Source organism: Anoplophora glabripennis, unplaced genomic scaffold, assembly GCF_000390285.2.
Source record: "Anoplophora glabripennis isolate ALB-LARVAE unplaced genomic scaffold, Agla_2.0 scaffold496, whole genome shotgun sequence".
In the NCBI taxonomy this organism is placed as follows: Eukaryota; Metazoa; Arthropoda; class Insecta; order Coleoptera; family Cerambycidae; genus Anoplophora; species Anoplophora glabripennis.
Genome location: NW_019417305.1, coordinates 140093 through 158527, shown reverse-complemented (window position 1 = coordinate 158527; position 18435 = coordinate 140093). Strand labels below are relative to the sequence as shown.

The following is an 18435-nucleotide window of genomic DNA, read 5'->3' as shown; positions in this document are numbered from 1 at the left end:
GGTTACTAAGGTGAAACTCACTTGTAAGTCTCTTTTACGGGGTTGATGGTTACGGATAGTTGATATAATCTACCCCTCGTTCTAATCGCAAGTACTAGCCCAGATGCCGGAGACTTGTGTATTATTATTCAGCAAGCCGCATGTGCGCCCAGGAAAGACTAACAATCATCCACTGCACTAAGTCAGCGTTCTTCCACCCTACCATATCCGCAAAGAGGGCGCCTGATTTATTAAAAATTTATTTTATATTTCATTTAAATTTACAGTATATTTTTACAATAGCAATGTTGCGGTTGAAAGCTAATGCGGTGTGGTGTGAATAAATGATAAAAGCTTAGGCAACACGATATAGTTGTGCGATAACGGGTTGCCTATACATCATGTTCCAATTAACGATGATAATGACATTGCCGATGATGATCCAATCCAAACCAACCTATGTGATACAGTTACTGAATTATTAAAATCTATGATTACCACATTCTTGGTCATCGCCAATTAATAAATTGTAACGTCAAATACCTGTAAGGACAACGGCAGCGAAATATCCTTTAGAAACTTCAGTCAATCGATATAATAAGGTTTCCCTTGTTCTAAACTTTGACATCGTATATAATTACATAGCTACGGTTACTGACTTACCATTTTTTTCACTGTCTGAGTCGCAGTCTTGTAACGGAGACGATTCCCGTACGCAGGACATTAAACTGAGAGGACCTGCCCCTGAGTGAGTCCCGACGGCTGCAGATGACATCTGAAGGAGAAAGAAAAGACAAAAAGAAATTAGACGTTCGGTACCGTTTTCACTATCTAATAATTTATTATCAACGATCTCGTACCACAAAAAACTGAATATTATATTGTGTTACGGAAATATCTAGGACGAGCTTTCTAAAAGGTAGAAAAAAAAACTTCGTTCTCATGTAAGTATTGACACACATTTAGCGGGCTAGCAGCAATTTAGGAAGGAACTAAAATAGCAGCGGGATAAAATAACATTTTCAAGGTTCGGAGTTTGTTAATTTTTTATGATAACTCTGGAGAGCTTATTGCAATTGCATTTCTTCGGTGTTGTACACGGAAATACAATATTAAATAATTGATACATTATTCAGAACATGTACATAGTGTACTTCGATATTTTACTTTCATATACTCAAGGTGAAGTGGCGGATAAATAATTTCTGCCTAGAGCGATCTGTTCTGAAACAAATATCAATAATAAATATCATACGGGATACACTGAACATGTTACATTAACCATCTCTTTATTCATAACCCGAGGTTGCATCTTATAACGGTAGCTTTGAAATATTTTCACTCACACCATTTGAATAATCAAAGGAAATAATATACAGGGTGTCTTATTTCGTCCTCATATTTGTAACTATGGGACCAGCCTGTTTCTAAAGTTATATTGAATAACAATCCATTTTTTTAACGCGTACCATTATCTTAGTGTCCATCCACATTATTCACTATAATTTTAACATGTTCAGTATACAAGAACATACAGACTATACAGGGTGATTCACAAAAAAAATTTGGGAATATATGCGGCATGAGAAATGGAGTCAATATCTTAAAAAAAAATTGTAAAATCCTTATAGTTTCCGAGAAAAAAATATTGAAATTGTAGTACATTCAACCATTACATAGCTGGACAACTGTAGTCTCTAGCATTATTCGCAATACACCTGGAGAGCCACGTGGCTTCAGAGACTCCGAATACTGGAATCAGATTTTACAATCGTCGTTGCGTTAGTGTTTACCTGTTATCTGTGGTGTTTATAATAGTTTTTTAGTAGTTACTGTCACAAATAGCTTGCGTGTATAGCAACTTGGGAGTTGATGGATATCAATTTAATTGATGGTAAAGCGAGACAACATTTTGTATTATGATGAAGCATTTGTGTTATGGTGAAGTAAGACAACATTTGTGTTAGTTCGTAGAATCTGAGTAAGATGGACCCAAATGTGTTTACACGTCGGCGGATAAAGATTTGAACAGTTGTTGTAACATTAGGTAGGATGTCAATTTATTTTATTATTTAAAACCACCACAAATTAATTTTATTAATTAATAATAACAATAACGGCAAAATCAGTTGAATTTGCTGATATAAAATAGGTGCTATAAAATTTTATTTATTTCTTTTCTTGTGAAAGTTTTTGCCCATTTTTATCACACTTTGCCGCCATGCCGGTCGCATTGTGCGTGGTCAGGTTTTACAGTGGACCAGTTTCCAGTGTCGTGCAGAAGTGTAATTTTAAATCATTTTCATACTGCCCTTTTTGATTTTTTACCTATAAAATTGTATCTGTAAGAGTCCCCCGTACATCCAATTTTTTATTTTTTTTTGATAAGTTCTGAATCACCCTGTATACAAACTTGGAGAGTATATTTGAATATTTGAAGTGAAAACTTGCTACAATAATATGAAGAAACATTTTTGGAACCTCTGACTTCGTCGATAGCTTGGCTGGTATGTTTATTGGTACTTATTAATAACACACACCCCAATCAAACCGAATAAAATGATAAACTAAAAATAAACTATCCTCTGTTCACCACAAAAAAACCGGAGTGGCATCTACGGCCACATCTATTTTTATGTGGGGGACGATTCCAGAAGTCCTCAATAAGTTTTAATAATTTTCATTTAATTTCATTTTCATTTGATTATTGAAGGCACTTATTATTCTAGTTTCATTATTCAGTATTCAATAAGTTTGTATAATGTTTTTTCTCGTCTACTGTATTCTGATTGTTAGAGAAATCAACAAATCTTTAAATTTGTATACTTTCTAAATGTTTCGACCTTTTTTCAGTGATAAAATTAACTGTTTTTGTAAATTGACTACCAATCAAATTAATTCCAATAATATCACCGTATATAGTAACAACAACAACGTATATTTTGATTTTATTTCATACATGACTATTTACTGTTATACATCTAAATAACATCGAAAAATGTAAGGGGCGCTTCTCTGATGAAAATTAATAGGGGTCTTTGGTATAAAATTTTTTGAAAAAACTCTCCCCTAAAAAGTTATGCCTCTCCAAAAATTTAAAAAAAATTGTTTTTCCTATATAAAAATCTTCCATGTATATCAAGCTAAAGAAACCAAACTTGGTGAACATTATCTGTGAAAAAACTACACTTTTTAAAATGTTTTAACCCTGAAGTATTTTTGTAAGGGGTTGAAATAATCAACCCCTATGACATTTTCGGCAAAATACACTCGCGTTAAACAGCTCACCTTTTTAAAAATGCATTGCAATACATTTATTTTTTTCTCATAAATCCTTATCTTTTCGAAAAAACTTGAAGAGATCAAAAAGTTAGTAAGTAAATGAATGGGGCTTTTTAGACATATTTTTTTTAAGGAAAAATTTTATCGAAAAAAAATTATAAGAAAAAATGTTATAGGCGTTGATTATTTCAACCCCTTACAAAAATAGTTCAGGGTTGAAAAAGTGTAGTTTTTTTGACAGATAATGTTCACCAAAGTTTGGTTTCTTTAGCTTGATACGCATGGGAGATAAAAAAGAAAAACAATTTTTTTTTAATATTTGGAGGGCCGTAACTTTTCAGGTTTAGGTGTTATTTAGATACACCCTGTATAAAAACAATATATATTTCATTGAAAAGGGCGAAAACTCCGCTGATACCTTTGTGAAATTGTAAAAAAAAATTAACAACACAGTTTAGAGTTTGTAAGGCTTAATATCAACCAATAAACTCAAAAAATTGATATCAGGCCTCCCTAAATGAAGAAGACACGTGATTATACCACTGTATCTTGAAAATGTATGAACTATTTTACTTAAAACTACGCTGTTATACGTTTATTGCTTTTGGGTCTATTTTATTTATATCCAGAAAGCCATGAAAAACAACTGACAGCTGATTGAAGGTCAGATGATGTCAAGAATCAAAGACACCATCCAAATCAGCATCAAACAACTGAAAATACAGCTATTTTATTACAGATTCTTTCCCTTAGCATTTAAAATGGATACAATACACAGGATCTATCAAACTTCTTCAAGTTATGAACTAAATCAGCTACTATTAAGACGTATGGAGATACTTGTCTTATTCTGATGATAGAATCCTTCCCATAAGCCGACGCGCTGTTCAGACAACCCATACTGTAACGTTAGACGCGTCGCCACTATTGTTTTACATACATAACGAGCTCCGTATTCCTTTGTTGAACACAACACTGAAAACCTCGAACAATGACAGGACTTTAAAAGGAAGTACTTAAACTGCGTAGCGCAAAGGTCGAGGTCAGACCATATCGATTCGAACCAGAAGGATGCTGCAAGGGCAGATCGGCACATCGAACTGGCGAACTCGTGAAACCCAACCGAATCCGTCTGGGTTCCTGATTTGCGGCCTCGGGGACCGCGTTCTGGCGTCCTGGAGGATGTGGAAATTGACTTTTAAAGTACCTTCGGGGATTATTCTAGCAGAAGCAGAGCCGCGAGGAGCATCTCCAAAGTTTAACAATTTTAAGTTGTTGTTTACATTCAGAAAAAAATGTTAGGTATCAACTTTGCAGCGTCGCCGCTAGATGTCGGAGTTTGTGTCTCACCGACACATGTTCAACGCAATGTAACCATGTCTGAAGTCTTAATAAACATGAAGCGAAGCATGATGGGTAAAAAGCGATAGTCCCGCTCGACTTCGCCCCATCCCATTCCTTCCAAGGATATTGTACGCACGTGAACGGTCTGTGTATGGAAACTGAATGGATTATTCTTTGTATTTAAGAATCCTGATGATAAAACTGATTGAAAAGGGTATAATTGCGATCATACCAGACCAGTAAGTTCAGTATCAGTATAAAGATCTAGATGTTTTGGATTTGTTTTGTCATTTTTAAATTGTAAGAGATGAAACGACAAAGATGTAGATGTTAACACCGAACTTGCCTAAACAAACTAATTTTTCTGTGACTATTTCTGAAAATGACAAATCAAGTTGGAAACAGAAGAAAACAAAGAGTAATTGCGTCGCTTCGCAGAAAGACATTGAAGATTGAAGTCAATTATAGTGTTAAAAGAGATATTCCACGAATATCCCCAATACCGAACACAAATGTTCTAAAATTATCAGACTATTTATAAGTGATTTTTAGACTATGGGCTTTTATTTCTGGATCTGACTCAGTTCAGTATTTTATCCGCGAAATTTTAGTGATTCAGATAAAATTTCAAAGCGTAGGGTTTAGCTGGAATCTTTGATGCAAAACGCGATATTTTATTTTCCATTTCTATATGTAGTTTATCAATTAACGTATTAGGAACTTGGGTGAAAATAATAACGACGCCATGTCATGTTTAATTTCTGATTCCAGTTTTAGAGATACAGGGTGTTAAAATTAAAAAGAGATGGATAACAGAGAGATTTATAATTGTCTGAAATGACAGACATGCTGTTAGTAATGGGTAACAAATACTAGTAATATTCTGTTTGTAATCGAAATACTGCAGTATTTTGCCCACATAAGCTTTTATGTATATTCAATAATTTCCAAGTGTTGTGCTGTGCAGTGATAATTAAACATAGTTTAGTAATGATGTCAATCAACAAACAAACAATACACGTCGTATATACAGGCTGTTACAAATTCGCTTCTCGCTACAGGGATCTCGGAAACGGTAAGAGGTACGAAGTAGCTTAAATGGGGGCATAGTTGCGTAATCAGGGAACCAACATTATTCCTCTAAAAAATCAAGGCTACCATGATTAGTTTTCGAAATATTTGAAAAAAAACGAAATTTTGGAAATCCGTTTTTGTTTCATTTTGAGGTGATTTTTGCCCTTTATCGAATGGCATAATCAATTTTTATATGTAACGTTTCGTTTCTCCAGGACCATCATCAATTTTTTTTTAAATACGACCCTGGAAATTTTATTACATTTTTCGCAAGCCTTCATGACCCCCAATACTGTACTGCCTCCGCCTGAACCAGATTCAGACGTTTTGTCTCGAAAAATTCATCTTCAATGTATTCGTTCTAAATTTATCTAATTTTTTTTAGATTTCTTTGTTTATTGAATTATCGTACACTGTAAGTATCGTTAGACCCTGTGAAATCCATCTAGTTATTTAAGCTGAAATGAAACAAAAACGGATTTCCAAAATTTTGTTTTTTTTTCAAATATTTCGAAAATTAATCTTGTTGGCCTTGATTTATTTAATACCCGAAACAATTTATAAGTGTGGAATTTAAGGCTTATCGATCTTTTCCACCGCAGGTCGACGCCGTTTCTTTGTTGGGCGCCTCTCAACTGAAACCAAAATCGGCTCTTACTCCATTTAAGCGATATGGCAATTACCCGTCGCAAAAAAATAGGACTCGTCGTGCGTGCGGCGTTTTCATTGAATCCGTACACGTATTAAATCGACCTTTAACGGTGTTTACCTCAATAAACAAGAACATAAACTTTTCTGGTCCATGGCCGATAAACATAAAGCAGGTCGGTTATGAATCACGCTCTTTTTTCGATACATCTGTCTCGGTTATATTTGTCTCGAATAGGATACAGTTTTTTGGTTTCTTTGTAAAATTCGTAGCCTAGACCGGTCGCAGTTTGTAAGTAAGTTCGTGGAGAAAAAGAGGATTATAACAGGGTGGTACGAGTTGCCGTTGTATGAAAATTGAATATAAAAACAGTTGAGTTACCTTCGCAGAGCTAGAAGTAATACAATTACCAGTGCCGTTTATTTTACGTCGCTGATGTAACAATCCTGTTTCTACAATCCCATATACGAATAGCACCAATGAAGATTTAATGTTTGTGAAAGTCTTCGCCTTTAGTTTGATCTATAACAGGACACAAGGAATTGTTTTACTTCAAAGAGCAAAACATAATACAGATTATGTAACGAAATTGTAACAATATACAATTTTCCTTGGAAGAAAATATACACTGCCAAAAATTTTTGCTACTCTTGATGACGATTTTTAAATCTAATATTTACAAAATTATGAAAAAAAGCAATAGGCGGGAAGTAGTAGTACTTGCAGTACTTTCATGAAAATTTAATTTCTATTAAAACTGCATAAATTTGTAGTATATAAATAACAACTAACAGTAGTAAAAAAATTAATCTATTTAATGCTACAACTTAATTGTAAATGTTTAAAATTAGGTATGTATAAATTTGAATGTTATCACGAGATGACGAACGTGTTGTAACGTCACTCAGTGCGACCTAACCTGTTTCTCGGCCGCCTACCATCTAATCTTAATTCGGTAGGAAGGAGTTCGGATATAACAATAAAATCCAAATTTTTTTTTACAAATCGGCTAAAAATATGTTATACAACAACACATCAACATGCGAAAGCACCACATAGTAAGGAAAAAATGTTATTAGCAATTTGCATCGCAAAAAATGCATTTTTATTTATTTTTTCTTCAAAATCTCGGTTAGATTTAGTACAAGATAGCATCACTCCAATTTTTTTTATTGCAATGATAATTTTGCACTTACCAAAAAATTATAAAATTTCTCATTTTGGCAAATGCAACGTAATTCTTTCTAAAATTCCTTATTTTAAATTCATGGAAAAATTATAACACAAAAGTAAATTGCACCATTAGCTGTGAAAATGTGGTTTTGTCAGAGTTGAAAGCACTGGTTTCTAGAGTCTATACTCATGCTGTCGGACCAACTGTCTCTGTCGAGTATCTCTCCGATCGCACTAAATGACGTCACGAATTAGCGCGGCAGTTTAAAACTTTTATGTTGGGCGCCAAATTTTATGAATTAATTTTTAGTTATCAGACATCTAAAAAATATATATATGCAAGTTGTCCATTGTTTAAAATAAGGGCAAAACAAACGAGGAATTTGGGGAGTGCACGCATTCATTTATTTTCCCATAAACGGGCAACTATATAAATAAGGTCGAGTTAAAAACTTGTTTAGGATTGTCCACAATGTCAAAAGCCAATATAAATAAGTTGCAATCATCTACGGTTACGCTGTGTTGGTCATAGTATCTGCCATTTGTACCCGTCGTTGGTAACCAAAGAATTAACAAAAAAATTCCTGGCCCAATAAGAAACTAGAGAAAAAATACCACTCTTTTTAAAAATATATCTAGAAACATTTGATGCAGAAATTACTTTATCAACTTAAAAATTTACATTGATCATTATGCCCCCTTTTTTGTTTCTAATAGTCGATATTCGGTTTTAAACGAACTAGTTTTTGTTACATCTACATCGAATTAAATATCAGGTATTGGATACGTGCAACACCTACCCACCTACCTGACATTTAGAAAGTAAAACGCTCCAATCTTAATAATTATAACCTCTTAAGAGAGCAACTTCCCAGTTTGAACGCTCTTTAAAAATTCGTAATTTTAAACACCACTGCTACAGAAATATGAATATCTTCTAACTTTCATTTAACTTTTTTTGTAAGTCACGTAAAACTTTCACATATGCAACGTAGTTCAACAAAAGGCCATCGATTATCGGCTCATTGAAAGACATCAATATTAAATTAATTATTAATTGGACGTTTCCAAACATAGCGGTGCACATTGTACACTCATTGACAGAGGTGTAAACATCTGGTAAACGTATTATACGGCGCGTGAAAAAACATGAACATAGCGCGAGGCTGATCGCGGGGTAATAGATGGCAAGTTTAATTGGTAGTTCTTACCTCGATGTGGTTTTACTTAGCCTTTGCATGGACTGTCTCCCCTCATCGTAAAAACCTGAAACCAAGAGTTGTTACTAGTGATAGAACTACAACTTTTTAATTTTCAAAATTTAAACCAGTCAAAAAATAAATAAACTATCCCTTTTATATCAGATACACTATTAGTGTCAATACCCAGAGCTTCTTTTGGCTTTGTAAGCTGTTTATTTTGTACTAGTGACAGCAGATCATAAGAACCTGTTCGAGATATACTTGTTCTCAAACTAAATCTAGTCTGTTTTAATTATGAAAGCAATTTAGCGCTTATAAAGTTTTTTTACCACTAAAACTGTACGATTATTTTTATATTACATTCGGGTAAACATAATTTCTTTGTTCCACTTCACGGTTTTTAGAAACTATTGTTTTAGTACAGCATAAGTACAAATATTGTAATCGGCGAAAACTTGTTCGAAAACTAGCCCGATCTCAGAGATACCAGAGATTACGAAGTAGATTTTCACGGAGCGTAACTGTTGAATTATGCAAATCAGTCGGTGATCACTACTCGTTTTTAGGAATCGCTATTTTGGAACACGAACAGTTACCTCAGCAGATAAAAATTTATTGGTTGTAAAGAAACCAAATGACGCTGTAAAACCGTTAAGTTTGTTTACCGCTTTATTTAAAAAAGATACGGTACTTAAAAGTATACGGATTAGGTGCTTATGGAGTGCTGCTAAGCGTATATCACTGTTGAGATGCTCGCTAATGACATCCTGTTTCGTTTCCATCGCACGAAAGTTATTATAGATTCCGAAAAAAAAAAGAATTTCCAACATTTTTCCTTGATTTTTGACAGTCTGTATTTAGGTAAAAAATGGTCGTATCGAGAATTAAAAAACAGCATTTTGAAGCTGTAAGATTCTAGTTTTTAGATCTTTCGGTCGAAAATTTTTAGAAGCTATACGGTTATCATGCAATTCTAAGAAATCGCGACAAAAAAATTTTGCAAAGTCCACGGACTTGAAAACATTTCTTTCAGCTAAGCCATTGCATGGACCAGGTAGTTTGTTTATTCAGCTTCTATTTCCTTTTTTTAAACTTTCGGTTTTTCATCGAAATATCGGACTTTTAATGCAAAAGGATACTTTTGTCTTCAATCATCGATATCTCGGCGGCAAATGGTGGTACAGTCGCAACCTTTCGGAAAACAATTTTTTTCATCTTTTACACGAATTTTAAAATAGGAAAAAAAAGGTAATTTATGGCTTTTTAGAAAATTGACGGCTAAATTAGAACTATTCACGAAATGGCTAATGTTAAGCATGACTTTTACCAAAGTTTACAGAACAAATATTCTGTAAACTTTGCTTTTACAGATCTTTATACCCAGAAGAACTCTGTGAAGTTTCATCTCGATCTAGCGATCCGTTTCTTTGTTTCAAACTGTCAAACTTTTGAAAAAATTAAAGGGTTACGTTTTTTGAGCTTAAACACTTCATAATCATGATTAAAATGAAATTTTTTTTTGAGTTTACACATATTTTTACCGCAAATAACGTGAATTTTAAAAAAAATTATTTTCGACAATTTTTTTCAAAAAAGGGTAGTTTTGAAAAAAAACTGTTTTTTAAGTGATTACAGTCTGCACAAAAATTAATCAGAAATTTGCCTCAAAAAACGGTATGAATTGGGGTCGAAATCTATTTTGGATCATCAACTTTAATTTTAATTCAATTAAAAGTTGATGAACAGAACCATAAGACGGAAAAGCCGAATCGTGCTGGAAACAATTGAATTTTCTTTTCCTCAATGTCCGGAAGGTTTTCAAAAAAAAAAAACTCGAAAATTTTTTAAAAAAATTTTCGAATTTTTTTTTCCATCAATTTAAACGTTATTTGTGGTAAAATTGTGAGAAAACCTGAAATTTTTTTTCTCTAATTTGACTTTTATATTTACATAAGTCGGCCTAGATTAACATATTTTGATACAAGAGATTTTTACGTTATCCACGAATTTTAAGGACACCCAAATTTGGACAAAACAAATGCTCCTTTACCTTCTTTCCTTAATTCTAAGTTCAACTACACTTGAACGTACACAATGAATTTTTATTTTTGGCTCTTTCTAAACTAGACGAAGTTACTTTCAAAGAATGTCTTACGTAGACGTTAACAAAATCACCTAAATAATAAGGTGAAAGTTTGCTAGGATTAGTAATGTTTATATAATGCACACCTTTTCACATAACAATAAATTTGCTTTAATGTATTTAATTTATGTGGTGAAATTTCGGCGAAGATTAAGATCTACATAGAACCTAGATGCTCAAAAGTGAAAATAATATTATTCGCACTAAATATAGTTTAACATTATTTGCATTTTAATTAATTTAGGGAGGAATTCGATAGTGATAGTGGACCACATGAACCAAAGATAGTAATTATTTTGCAATGTATAAAAGTATTTAAATCTTGAAGTGATAAGGAGGTTTCTCTATTTACTTCGTTCAAATCGATTTGAACTTTCATGCCCGGATCAGCTGAATCGAAAGCGCCTCATAGTTTTAACCTCAAACAGGTAGATGTAATTTTTACGTCAAATCGTAACATTCTCACACTAATAACGCATTACCATGCTTGTCATGTTCAAAATATTACGAAATTCAGTGTATAACCAAGCTAAAATTTTGCTTATTCATGAAACGTAAGTTCAACATCTCTTTTAAGGCATAATTCTGGAGTTCATCGCCCCTTCATTCATTATTATTCTTCACGGTCCGTTGCTCAAAAACTGCTTTTACGGTTTAAAGACACTAGATTCCAGCAATATTTTTTTAAAAGATTTTATCGATACACGTGTCACCAGTGTTACAAAAAAATAATAGCGATCTGACGGCGATTTGCTAAAAGCCGGTGATTACACGTTGACTCTCGTGTATTTGACAAATAAAAAAGTTGCATTCATGCAGCAATAAGCTGATAAATAATTCCAGTTATCTGTAACAGCTGTTGGCTGCGAAATGAGCAAACGCAGCGCATTCCCGTAAAACCGCACCGGTTGTTTGTAATGGAAACGAAACGTGAACAATAAGAATTATTCAGTGGAGGACACAGTAATCATAATAAAGTAATAGTGTTTTGTTAATTTTGACCCGAAGGAATGTCTGCGTCATAGACAGTTTGTCTGGTTCGGATGAGTCACGAACTGTATTTGATACTACGATTTTACACATGACTAGGTCCCAAGGAAGACGAGATGACGGAACAACTTATGGATTTCGTGGGATGAAACGCTGTTTCGTATCTACGCGATAAGAATCTGCAACTATTTGAAAGAAATATTCTATATTTATTTTCTCTAAACGCAATACAAGATTTTTTAAATTAAGACAATTAAATTTTGACATACTAAGTTGGTGATTGTCATAAACTCCATATAATTCTCATTTACACTCTGGTTTTCTAACTACGAGGTCTATTCCGAAGATAACCAAACTTTTTGCACTATTCAAAACTTACCCTCTATGGCTACGGCATTAGAAATTTACAATTTTGTGAAAGTAAGTGTACCAAACTCCAAACTTATATTTAATTACATAATTAGGACACTTGTATTTGTCTTTTGATAAAGATAATGAAAGAGAGTGAATTAAATGGGGTTTTTATCAATACATTTTAAACTTTTATAACATCTATTAATTTTGTTGATCAAAGCGTAATAATAAAGAATTAAAAACATAATAATACCAGATTTAAATTATCGATAATACCTAGTTCTTAAAAGTAATACTTGTGGGATAATCACTGTAATATTCGCATTGTTCTATTAACTGTTAAATTAGTGTAATGTTGCTTGTCAAACTGATAAATTATTGGTTTTGTTGGTAATCTAGTTATTAGCTGTACATAGCGAAAACCATAATCACCAACTAACAAAAATGAAATGCTTTAAAAAAATCTACGAAACGAAAAGCGAACATTTCCAGCATTTTTCCCGATTTTTCCTAGGAGAGAAAGATAAAGGTTATAATACACAAATCACAACAAAGTATAGTCTTTCCGAAGTCAGTTAGTAATTAAATCACGTGATTTGAAACCTCTGGTTCAAATAAAATACCCCCTTTTCTCTTGAAAGATTGCATGGGGGTTTAAGTTCTCCGTTTACAAACATTTTAAAAACTTGTTTCTCCAGAAAAACTCGAACTTTTTTAGGTTTTAACAATGTATACCTTGAACTTGAACAATCCTACTGGAATCGTTGCAAAAAATTTGTTGTTACGAAAGTTTCTGTTCAAATAATTACCGTTGCAACCAGTGGTGTTCCTCAAGGACCCAACTTAGGGCTCTTGTTAGTTTCAATGTTTATTAATGATTTGTGTTACGTTAGACCGTTATTAAAAGTGGACTTAAGCCGGCAACCAACTACACAGGTATGTATGCAGCCATTGAGAAAACCATTTCCACACATTCGCAGTAAAGCAATAAGAAATAAAGCATCCAGTTAGTATTCCGCCCGGTTGCGTGCAGCCTTGAAAACGCAGAAGCTTTATTCTCTGGACAACAGCGAGCCTTCTAGTCAAAATACGACCCCGTTCATCCGAATTCCAAATTCGCCGGTTGAATAATTGAATAGGTACGGCATCGTTATAATTTCAGAGACGCGCCCTGTATAAATTAAACAGTAATTACGCTCATGCCGCGACCATTGTTATCCGCGGACTTACTCTGAATAAAAATTAAAATTGCTCATTGTTCGGTAACAGTAAGTAAAGCGCGATAATTATGCCGCGGTTACTCGCTAGTGAAATTCACTGTTAACAAGCGGGTACTCGCAATCGCGACCGGGTAAACAATTAAGGCGACAGCCGAAGAATATAAAAATAAAAATGCTTACAACGTAAGGTAAGACGCTCGAAGCAGTGGCGTTACGTTGACAGGTCAAGGAACCAGAGTATTGGACGCTTTGGTATTGATTTTAGCGAGCTATCAGCGTCCAACTAATCTAGTACCACATAAATGAGAAATTTAGTATTAGGGTTAGTTTGAAATGCATAAAAAGACTTCTAATAACGATTAAGTCATATATTTTTCCAGTACGCTAATTATGTTTCAGGATTTAGATTAGGTAAAACGTTATTCAGATCCCATGCCATCCAGTAGAATTCTGTTAGCGTTCTTTCTATGTCACAGTTTAGTACAAACTTACCATGGTTCTTCTTACTCAAAAATTTGGATAATTGCCATTTGATGTTCACTGGATGTAGGTATACGATTGTGCAGTTTAATGTCACTAATATTAAAGTGATTCAGCCACTGTGTATCAAATACTACTTTTTTAACGAAAACTACTGTGAAATATTGTTAAAATTGCCAAGAAAAGAGTCAAAATTTCATTCCGTTCTGGTCGCCATATTCACGTTACTCCATCTAGTTTATCTAGAGAGTCTGTAGCTGAGACTGTGGAACGCCCCGAATGACACAACTGTGAATAAATTAGTTACCAAATTTGAACAAACAGGTTCAATTCAACATATGTATATACAGGGTGTTTTTAAATGAAGTAAAAATACCTTATATGAAAGTTGTACCCCTGAGGCAATATACCCTCTTAAGAGGGTATATCGTCTCAGGGGGTGCCACTTTCATATAAGGTATATTTACTTCAATCCTCTTATTTTTAGCTCAACATTCACCGGTACCATTTTTGCTACTTCATCTAAAAACACCCTGTAGAGTAGTATACTTTATACTCTGGCGTCTATGGCAGACCTTGGAGACGCCACTGGACAAAAACACGCGCCTTAAGAACAATAATACAATGAGTTGCGCTGTCACGTAAATTATCGGCGTGTAAGAAAGTTCAGAGTTGGCTGGCATCCTTACGAAATACGTCACGTCTAACTGTTTACCTATCGCTCAGGTAGGTTACTGTTCCAGCGTTCTTTTTTCCAATCCGCGCACGCTATCCTAGGGAGGGTCGCTTGAAATGGGGAAGAGCGTTACTTAAATGAGTCAGACAAACGTCCGTCGGCTAAGTTTACACGCCGCCAAGGACGAATAACCAAAGATAAATGAGAAGACGATTACAAAAAGCGGGATGACGATGTTATTACATCCACCTCTGACCTTTGGAAACTCCTAGAGTGAGTCAAATAGCTACATCTGCGATTTAACACTTAATTTGCAGGGAAATAAACTGTCAAAGGTATATGAATGGTAGAAAAAAAATACTAGAATGATTATTATAAATGTAATACCTGTGCGAATATTAATTTTATTTCAATGGATGCCTCTTCACGTTTAAAAGTAGGTTAATACTAGACTTGTAGACTAAGCTTGGCCTTTAAACTTTGGCTTGCCCGTACAGTTCCTACTTTTCCTACGTTTTAACTTTCTATATCAAAGGAACATTAACACCTACGCGATACGTAATTCGCCGACAGCTGTTTACTTGTAAAACATACGTAAAGCGATTTTCACGACCGACGATCGAAATAACGCGCGGAAACTTGAGGAAGGTCCTGTATTCGAAATTAATTTCAAAATTCACACAAATATAGACTGCCTCATTGAGAAAATAATTTGTGATGTAAACCGCCGAAATCAGGAGAACCAAATCACACTGCTAGTAGCTTAGCAAGCCAACGTTACATTTTTTTAGCAAAATAAATAGTTATACAGATTTAAAGGTTGCATTTTGGCATGATACCACATATGACGTCACATCATTAATAGGGAAGGATGGTTGCAACACCCCGTACATAAAAAAGCGTTCAAACGCGGTTGATAATAAGTGAAATAGGTGCCTTGTTCCGCCAAGGAACACATAATGGAAATTACTGGGAACGCAACCCACATAAAGTGAAGCATTGTCGGGGGTGTTATTTTTGGAGGCACTTAGCCAGACGGAGCGGAATCCAGAGACGCCCTTTTTTATTGCAAGGGCAACAGAAAAAGACCAGACTATTTTCGTTGGTCTACACGTAAAATATGTTTCCTCGACGAGCCAAGTTTGTTTATAAGGGAACGTCATGCATATTAACAGATAAGAAGAGAACAATTTAGATAACTTTTATAAATATTTGCGTTAGATATCGTGCCACTAAGTAATTTCGGGAAAAACATGGATGTTATAAAATTAATGCAGCGAGGATTTACGGGAATCTGTGCAGCGATTTTGCTGGAAATATGTCTGTGCGCGCGTTTTCACAGACAATTCCGTGTGTGACCTATGACTGAGAAATTTTCTCATATCTGCATAATCTACATAAAGTTTATGGTCATTTAAAAAATTTCTTCAACATGTCGACATAATGAAATCATTCGTTGACTTTGCCCATGCCCTTGTTTGCTTAGGACTTACAATTAGTCTAATAAACAAGGGACTAATTTCTCATTAAAAATAAAACTAAACGGATAAAATCATAATCCATAAATGTTGTGTATATTAAATTCTGACTAGCCACTTTTCTGGTCAAAAGGCGATATTTCCCAGGTAAATATGTAACAAACTATGATTATTAAAAAGATGCATATCCCACTACAAAATATGGAAGTTTTTTTAGAAAAAAAATTCTTTAATCATTTTTACTCATCTAGATACCATATAACGACAATTTAGATACACAAGAAGATTATTGATTTAGAAAATTTACGAGAAAATTGTATTATTTTACTTAATTAGAATTAGAAAAAAAAAACACTTTTTGAAAAACGTAATTTTTAACTAAATTATAGCATACAAAAATCAGCAAATATATTTGAAAGTTAATATTTACTACATTAATAATATGTATTGATTAAGTTATACCTTAATTAACATATGCAAGGAATTCAAGGAAAAAAAAACTGACATGTTTTGAATTTTTTATACAGGGTGTCCCACCGGAAACTGGGCCGATCGATATTTAGGCAAAAGCTCCGAAAAATTTGAAAGTTTGGCGTCGACACTAATTTCGTTATTTTAAATGGAACACTCTATATATTATTGCATTTTCGGATTCTACGTGAAATTTGAACTTTATTAAATATTCCCTATCCCTATACCTAGGAGTTATAGAGTTTGAGAGATATTTGCAATTTTCTATTTTTTGGACACTTTTGTCGTATCAGACCTGTTGTCTGTTGTCAAATTGGCCATGACCAGAAACACTCCGAAAACAATTGAAATAACATGACATTTGTCAAGTTAGTTGTCAAATTATTGTTATGTTTGTAATAGTTTTTGCTGAAAATTTAAATAAAAATGCCTGAAGATCGTTTAAATTATACTTTTGAGGATTATTTTAATTTGTTTGTTATTTACGGAAAAAAAAACAGCAGATTCTACATGTTCTTGAAATTACTTTGTCACATAAAGTATTGATTTTATTTCGATATGGAAATTTGAATTTAATCAAAAAAAGTAAAAATTGCTCTTTTCACAACGCAACTATAACTTCGTTTTTTAGCCCGTTTAAAAAAATTCTTGGATTGTTCTGATACAATTTTTTGTGTTTTTTTCATTGACTAGTTTACTTTCTATAATCAGCATTTTTGAGAAAATAACTAAATTTTTTGGAAGCCATATTGGGTTTCTTTTAAAACAAAATTGTTATTGTAATATGAAAGGTTTGGAAATGTTTTCAGTTGTGCTGCAAATAAATAGCGGAGTTACAGTTGATTTTTTAAAAGAGATACTCAATTTTTTCAAAATTCGATAACTTTTCAGGTATCTCCAAAACTATTACAGCTAGAAAAAAAACTGATAACATCCTCTCAAGCTCGAAACTTCATTGTTACTTCATATATTTGATATCTTTGTTTTCGAGCCAGTAAGGCTACTAGTATTGATTTCCCTATATTCCTTATCTTTCTAGATCAAAGGCAACTAGGATTTCTACTGAAAAAAAAGTTCTGTAACTTTGAGAGTTACTAAAAGAGTAACTTCAAGAATGCGTTTTTATTTTAATTCTAACTCATTTAGCACTACAAAAGAAAAGTATGGCCTTGAAATTCGAAACGAAGATATACAGGGTGTCTCAATATTCCGTGGACCTACCAGATTCTTGCAATTTTGAGCAACTTAACTAAACTGACCTCTATCTTAAGTTGCTTTGTTAGCCGCTAGAGAGTAAAGTTGAAGAAAAAAACTTGTTATTTCAAATAATGCCTAGTAAATCTGGTACACTAATATTTATTTGTAGATGTCACTGTATAGCATAGTAAATGATGTAAAATACCAACTTTTTCAACTATAAACACGTTTTTTGTATTGGATCTTTGATAAAAACCATAGCAGGCCACCATTTGTTACAGTTGTCATTATTGCCACCAATTGTCATTAATAAATCAGTTCTGTTGATTTTGACTATTCTTTTTCTTATTTTTAACAGCATTTGAAATACCCATCGATTTTGATTCTATATTGTTTATAAATCTGCAATTATTGAATAAGTGGCTACCTTTTCATGTGTACATTTTCTTACATAATTTATTTTGATGAATACGAGTTAAGCCACTGTCACACCACGCGTTTTTTGTCGTTGATCTCGGTATAACGTAATTAGAAGAAATTTCAAACGTTCCATATACATCGAAAGTATTGATCGCACATATCAAGTGAAACAATACCTTTATCCACATTATCCATGCATAAATGACAGATTATCTCATTCCTGATTCGCCTAGTGAAGCCGAAGACTCATTGTTTTCTTCACAATCTCTTTGAATGACAGTAATACTAAGTTCATGTATCAAT

At 33.5% G+C, this 18435-nt stretch overlaps 1 protein-coding gene across 4 annotated transcripts in view; it reads right to left on the bottom strand.

The window, feature by feature from the left end:
• The window catches only part of LOC108914927 (microtubule-associated protein futsch), a 62080-nt gene that overhangs the window by 41162 nt on the left and 2483 nt on the right, over positions 1–18435 (bottom strand). For 3 of the 4 annotated variants that reach the window (XM_018720844.1, XM_018720848.1, XM_018720849.1), the window contains exons 2-3: positions 8713–8767; positions 643–754 (exon numbers count right to left, since the gene is read on the bottom strand). In XM_018720844.1, the coding sequence (XP_018576360.1) occupies positions 643–754 (112 nt within the window). In that variant the 5' untranslated portion in view covers positions 8713–8767. The remainder of the gene's footprint in view (positions 1–642; positions 755–8712; positions 8768–18435) is intronic. The other variant, XM_018720845.1, reaches the window with a different exon arrangement.